Source organism: Chaetodon trifascialis, chromosome 17 (assembly GCF_039877785.1).
Source record: "Chaetodon trifascialis isolate fChaTrf1 chromosome 17, fChaTrf1.hap1, whole genome shotgun sequence".
Classification (NCBI taxonomy): Eukaryota; Metazoa; Chordata; class Actinopteri; order Chaetodontiformes; family Chaetodontidae; genus Chaetodon; species Chaetodon trifascialis.
This window is the reverse complement of record NC_092072.1, coordinates 13814361-13821801: the sequence shown is the minus strand read 5'-3', so window position 1 is coordinate 13821801 and position 7441 is coordinate 13814361. Positions and strand designations below refer to the sequence as shown.

Genomic DNA, 7441 nt, shown 5'->3' with positions numbered 1-7441 from the left:
AGAACATTTATAATGTTTGGTTTCGGCCCCGCCATTTGATTCCTGATCTGGTTTTACTTGAACCTGAAGAATGTGCAGTTCCCAAACACGTTGAGCTGTCTTATCACAGCAACATTCAAGTATGCAGAAAGAGCTTTTATTGCCTGACCTGTCCGTACCTGAGGAGCTGTCTCTACACTCTGTCTGACAAACATTTCAGCACAGTGTCAATGAAGTGAACATGCGACTGAGAACAGCCAGACTTCTTTTTTACTGTCATTTCATAGCGAAATGTAGAGGAGTGGCTCTGTTAAGCACTGTTGTTTCTCAGGAATACTGAGCTGAAATGCCAGTTGGGGTAAGGAGGAGTGACAACATTCTCATTCAGGGAGATATCAGGCACCTGCAATCACCAACAGTGTTAAGTCTTGCGGTATGTGTAATTTGCTTCATATAAGCTACTTTCAAATGAAATTATCCAATATTTCACAAAATAGCAAACATTCTCTTAAAAGAGAAAATGCATAATTTTGTTTCTTCTTCTTCTTTCATTCATTCCATCTCGACCAGCTACAGCTGCAAAATGCTCCGTAAACATTTCTGCATCATGCATCTCTCACAGGGACATGTTTTCTCCAAAATTCGCACATGCATTTTATAAACTTTAAGTGCATTTTGCTGATCATACTTCTTTACTTCTACTTATGAAGAATGCAGAACTTTTACTTGTAATGGAGAATTTTTTTTCATTTTTGTATCACTGCTTTGACTGAAGTAAAGGATCAGAATACGTCTGCAACCAGTGAGCAACACAGCATACATGCTTGTAGCAAACCCCCAAAATAAATAGGAAAAACATGAAATAAATCTCAGCGGCAAAATTAGACACACCCTGACTGAATAACATCCTGGTAAATGTACAGCAAGTCACCAAATCCACGTAAGCACAGCGTAAGCATCTATTTATGTCTGAAAATCAAGATGAACAGGTTGCTGTTCTGGTCCTGTTTACTGTGGCCGCTTCTTGTCAGAGCTCCAAAATAAGGTGTCACTTTGATGAAATTAGTCATATAATAATTATTATTATAATAATCAGAATTAGAAATGATGACAGTGAGTGTTGAAAAGGCTAATTTTGTAGCTCATTCAGCTAAAACAAGTGCATCAGAATTGTTTAGTCATCAGAGTTACTGTTCATACTGCAACAAGAGGTTGAGTAAAGCACAAGATTTAACATTAAATTATGTTCTGACCATGCTGTTCCCAGAACAGGATGTCTTAATTGGACCATCCTGTTCCTGCATCTTGTCAAAAATTACTCCCCAGCATGAGCCCCATCAAGGTAAACACATGACAAACACAGACTGAGGAAACGTGAAAAAGAAAGTTTACACGTCAAATATTGACTAATCACGAATCACAGTTGCAGAATGTGTGTGTATACGTGTGTGTGTGTGTGTGTGTGCGTGTGTGCATGTGTGTGAGTGTGTGTGTCTCATCTCTATCCCGCACACAACGGATCTAATTGGTTTGTTCTCCAGCCAAATAAGAAGTATGCATGCTAATGTATTCAATCTGGGCGATGGCTCTCAGAGCTGATTTCACATGAACAATGATGATGAAAAAATGTAAATGCTCACGTTTACAGTAATTGGTCTGGGACACATTGTCTGCATTGTGTGTTTTGTGATGCAAATGATTTAAATTTGGGGTTGCCTAAAATAAAGTTGGGCAGGGGAGATTGCCATACATACTTCCATGTCATTATCCCCCCCAACTTCACCTTTTCAATGGAAATCAGTGGATTCTACAAGCAGCATGCAGGACAAGTTTGCATGTAAATCATAGCAGTGGAGGAATGTCCTTCCTCTGATCTTCTGTGTGCCTCTAATACACGCCTTCAAATGAAGTTATGATAATGGAGCTTGGTTACACGCCTGTAATTGGCTATTCATTGGAATAATCTGACATCAAGTCTTGTCATGTCTAAACCGTGTCCAGCATGAAAGAGAGAGGGAGAGAGAGGGGGAAAAAAAGTGAAATCCAAACTTTATGTGAGAGTTTGAAGAACTTTTCAGACAGAACACATTGCGTTTAATGTCCACAGCTGATATAAATAATAGAGTTAGAAATTTAAGCATAAAGAGGTGTATGAAAATAGAACAAAATTAAATTAAATATAGCAAGAATAAATAAAAAGAGATAGATAAAAACTAATGTTTAAAGTACATACATTCAATTTTAAAATTAAATATTAGCATTTAAATATCTTTTAAGGCACAGAAATAAAATATAAATTTTAGGAAGCGATAATGACAAGCATCAAACATTGATAATAAATTCCTTTACATAAAAACACATTTACATGATTTATAATGCAAGAATTTCCATTAATTTTGTTTTAATTTGCAAAAGTGCCAATATAAAAACTTTATTGTCGTTATTATAGTTGTTGTACGCTGTAAATTAAGTTTCAGAATTTTCCATCTTTTGCTGTGAAATTAATTAAAAGGTATACCCAGAGATGACGATGATGATGATGATGACACTCTGCAGAATTTCCCAGATTTCCAAAATAATAATAATAATAATTTAAAAAAAAAAAAAAAAAAAAAGTTTGCCATCTCGTAGCCCACATGGCCACCACGCCTGCTGTTGGGGCATGGAGCCTCGCAAAGGACCACCCGAGCTGAGAAGTGCCCCCTGCCACAGATCAAGCCACCGGGCCTTGAACCTGACCCCTCTGGACCATCTCGGGCGAGCTTGTCACATTGCATCCCCGCTGGCGCATTGTTGCCGCGGGAGTTCCTCAATGGTTTGAGGGAGATAGATAGTGTGGCCGTCCATCCAATAAACCTCCACTCTCCCCTCTCCGATCCCTGCGGTGCTCCCGGGTTTGACACAGGAGACAAAACCCGCGGAGAGGACTATGAATGGTAAAGCACCGAGGAGGCCGAGGGAGAGCAAAAAGGAGGCGGTGAGCCTTTGTAGTCGGGGAGGAATGCGGAAATGTCCCCGCTCCGTGTCAAACCTCTCTGAAGGGGGTCAGGCCACATTCAGCCGGCGTGGGAAAGCCAGGCAGAGACGGAGCTCACACAGGCGAGCGGGGCTGCAGTTGCATAGGCCTATCCGGGGATATATGGAAGAAAAAAAGAAGAAGAAAGAAAGGAGAAACCCCAAAGAAGAGCGTGGTTTTGGAGGGCTGCATCACGCGTTTGCCTTTGTCCTATGACCCCCCCATCGCACACCCCCTACCCCTCCACACCCCCGACCCACAAAGTTGCAGTGAGAGTGTGTGAGTGAGTTTTCGTACAACCCCCCCCCCCCCCCCCCACCACCACCTCCTCCGCCACCTCCTCCTCCCTTGTTTGAGTGTCTCTGCCTGGGCTGGTGCAGTCTGAGGGATGGGGGGTTAGAGCCTGCACCGTCCAACTACCTGTGTGGCCCCCGCATGGAGGACAGTGGACAGGGATGCGTTTGATGCAGGACATTTTATCCGACACACCAATGCCTCCTCAGCATTTTATCGGACATGCCGACGTTACGACATTTTATTGACAACACAAACCAAGGTAAACACCGAAAGAGTGGATATTTATGCACACATTTATGCCAAGAATGTCTTTAAGGGGTTGCAAATGTTGCTTTACAATCTAATAACATTTTAAGAACTTAAACGTGCAATTCCCCGACTTGCTAGGATTTATTATAATTAGCCCATGTGGGTCCATGCACAATTAAATTAGAAAAAATTAGAGGAAGCTATCTGCGCTCATGAAAACATCTTTAAAACTCTGCCGGCTCTTTGTTGCACACGTTTACAGCCATTTGGGGTCCGAAAGTTGACTTTTCCACTGTTTTAAATGGACTGTTGCTGTAGGAAGTTCAGACAATGCAATCAGTAGACAGCCACGTGCTCGCCAAGTTTGTGTCGCCTCAGACGCTTTTGATAAAACACGACACGGAAAGATGTTAGCCGGCGATTTGGCGAGCAAAAAGGGGCTCGGTGTGCAAGGTTTGTGCTCCCTGTTCGCGTCTTCTCTTTAATTTTTCTTCTTTAATTTCCTTTAACAGAGTAAGAGCCCACAGGAACACAACAACACTGCACGCGGAGTGATTTTTCTTTTTCTTTTTTTCTTTTTTGAGTGCACGAGACAGTTTATTTAACGCCAACCTAGCTTGAAACGAAGCTAAATGTGGTTATTTTAAAATGATTTGACATTACTCTGTGTTTGTGGTAGGAGGACATGAGTTGCTATGCGTAATAGGAGGAGGAGTGGAAGTTGGGACGCAGCGGGGCTCTTATGTTGATAGTCGGAATAAAACATGATGACAGTCCTGTTATTGCCTACCTGGAGCACAGTTTGACCAAATGTGACAAAGATGGTGTCTTCCTCCATCTGTGTCTCCCTGTCATCTAGGCATTGCACGTGCCAACTTTTTTCTGTGAATATGGCTTTGTGAGAAACTCTCTGGCTCGTCACCCTCGCCGGGATTCCCCGCAATATTTTCAGCAAGAGACGAGAGAGGACCAAAAAAAAAATTCAGCAAAAATGGACAAAGAAAGTACTGGTACTCAATATGAGCCCGTGGCCGAGATTGGAGAAGGCGCTTACGGGAAAGTGTACAAGGCGAGAGATTTGAAGAACGGGGGACGCTTCGTAGCCCTAAAAAGAGTTCGAGTCCAGACGGAGGAAGAGGGGATGCCTCTCTCCACCATCCGGGAGGTGGCGGTACTGAGGCAGCTTGAAGCTTTTGAGCACCCCAATGTTGTCAGGTAAGTGAGGGGGAGAGGTGGGCAGCCCTGTGTGTGTGTGTGTGTGTGTGTGTGTGTGTGTGTGTGTGTGTGTGTGTGTTTGAGAGAAGGAGTGAGATACATGCGTGTATGAGACTTCCTCTTTGATGGTCTGAGGTGGCAGTAACCGTACGGCCTCGCTGTCCAGTGTTTGTTCAGCAGACGTCCTCTTCTTAAAATATACTCTGCTGGTAATATGAAAATGTGTCTTGCACAGCAGCTGGTTGCAGCCGCCGTGAGCAGGCTTTAGGAGCACACCTGTCAGATCACAACTTTCTCCATATTCATTGTTCTCTGCATTGTTAGTTTCCACCCACTCTTTCCGCCGCCACCGCCTCTTATTCATCAGTATTGGTGGGCTCCAGTCATATTGATCCACCTCATGTGCGTTGCTCTAAGAAGCGTAACTCCGCTCAGTCGGCTCGGCCTAAAAGGCACAAAGCAAAACAACCTTACAAACTTTCCACCCCATGCCCCCAAGAAAGGTCACCGGTTTACAGAGTAAAGTGGAGCAGTGTGTGCACCTTTTTAAGATGCATACTTGTAATGCATGCGTTACCTAAGTGAAAATAGCTGCTTAAATACAGGAGTAAGTTGAAAAATCCAAATTTGATCAAGTGGAATGTTGTTTCAGGTAATGAGCGTCCTGCTCAGGATGAGCATCAATGCATAATGAATGAGTCAACCTTCACCTTTCCGGACGACCTTTGTAGCTCAGATTAGTTTTAATTAGATTATGTATCAGATATTCAAAGAGTCTGTGATTAAATATGAGAAGCTCATGGCTGACTTCCTACCTAGTGAGTGAAATAAGGCTGCAAATAACAGTTATTTTCATAATTGATTAATGTGCCGATTAACATCTCAAGTAATTGTACTTTGGATTGTTTTGCATGACATACAGTCAAGTTCAGTTTAGTATCAGAAAAGAAGAATGAAACAGCAAATATTCACATTTGAAAAGCTTCAATCCAGTGAATTTACACATTTTATTTGCTTAAAAATGGCAATGAATCAATATAACATTCTTGACAATGAATATATTGTTACAGGTTAACTATAGCACAGCTTTTTTTTTAATTGTCCTCTGTGCTCTGCACACAGAAAGTTTTCTTTCGGTTTTGTATTGAATTGTTCGGTCAGAGGTCAATAGTCAGATACTGCATCATGTGTTGGCACTAGCCGGGGACTGACCTTGGTACTTGTTTTATCATGGAATATTGAGTGCTTTGGGATTGAAGGGGAAGTCCTAAATGAACGTTTCAGGAGCTCGACTGGAGCTATTGTGCCTCTAACAATAATTCCCCAGCGTATCAATGAATAATAGAGGATAATGGTTTTGTCTTAATGGGATCACAATGGGGTTTGTTCTCACTGAAGACAAATACGTCAGCAGGAAGTTCTCCTAGGTTCGTTTTATTTATTGGTTGAACACATGTTGCGCACTACTGTGAAAGCACAAGTTTAGATGATATGCAGTAGCATTTTGTTGCAATAAATTGGTTCAAGATTGCAAACCATCAACTCTTCAAACCACCAGAGGAGCTTCACCATCCTCCATTAACCTACCAGCAAAGCCAAGCAGCTCAGGCCAGGAAGGGTGCATTGTGGGCCTTCTGTGTGACTTCAGGCAACCCCTGGATGTTTGTAATGAGGCCCATTATTCATTCCATATGTTCAGTGTCTGCTGAGAGCCCCCATTGTAGCCCAACAATCGAGCTGTGAGGGGCATTTAACCCCAGCGCTTCAAACGGAGGACGCCGTCTATTCTGTGACGTCATGCACAGTACTAATACCTTGAATGAATCACCTCTCGCTCACCGCAACTCCAGCTTTTCTGAGTTTGTTTATTACAAGGGTGTTGGCAGGGACACGCGGTGCCCCGTTGGATAGAAATGAAAGAGTTTCCGGAGAGATTTCGCAATGAAATTTAGCCAGTGTGAATTATAGCAGCACATGTGTGGACAGTTCAAATATTGATGGGACACTGAGTAGGATCACTGTGTATTATAATCATAGATGTAGTCTCATGTGTCTTTAAAGGTAATGTGATTACAGTAGCCCATTACTTTGTTAGCCATACTGCCAACCACCTGTCAGATGGAGATCTTTCATGGCTCCTCTCGTCTCCTCGGTTGTTGTGATGAAAGATGCTGCGTCTGCAGCAGCTCCAGCCAGGGTCCACTCCACTTCCCATAGAGCATCAGGAGTTGTCATAGTGCTGGTGGAGGAATGCTGCTTGTGGTCCACAGCTCTTTGAAGAGGACATACTGGATAGCTTTTTTTCAGCTTTTCACCAAAGCCTGCCTTGGCAGGTCTGCCGACATAATCTGGATTCTTGGCCTTAGTTTGTTGCCTAGCGAAAGACAACCATAAACGCTGGTGTTTGGGGCTTGATGGTCTTGAATCTTCAAAAGCTTTGCATAGAAATAGTTTTTTAGGGTAACCTGACACGAAGTATTTAGCTAGTCCTACAGCACATGGTAATTCTGCTCTCGAAACACGTTCATTTTCTCTCACAAGTTTCTGTAACATAGAAATCCCCAGGATCCCCGAGTCCAGACACCGTAGAAAGGAGCGTGCGTTCCTGACTAACCACAAAGCAGAAATGTTCAACTCTCAGCTGTTGACATCTTCGTTTTGCTGCACCAACAGACCCTTTTCTCA

General features: G+C 42.8%; 1 protein-coding gene across 2 annotated transcripts in view; it reads left to right on the top strand.

Moving 5' to 3' along the window:
- The first annotated feature begins 374 nt into the window (after positions 1–374).
- Positions 375–7441, top strand: part of cdk6 (cyclin dependent kinase 6) — a 35976-nt gene continuing 28909 nt past the window's right edge. Inside the window, exons 1-2 of one of the 2 annotated variants that reach the window (XM_070985244.1) lie at positions 375–412; positions 4401–4756. In XM_070985244.1, coding sequence (XP_070841345.1) covers positions 4533–4756 — 224 coding nt within the window. In that variant the 5' untranslated portion in view covers positions 375–412; positions 4401–4532. Of the gene's footprint in view, positions 413–3371; positions 3552–4400; positions 4757–7441 lie in introns of those variants that run through there. The other variant, XM_070985243.1, reaches the window with a different exon arrangement.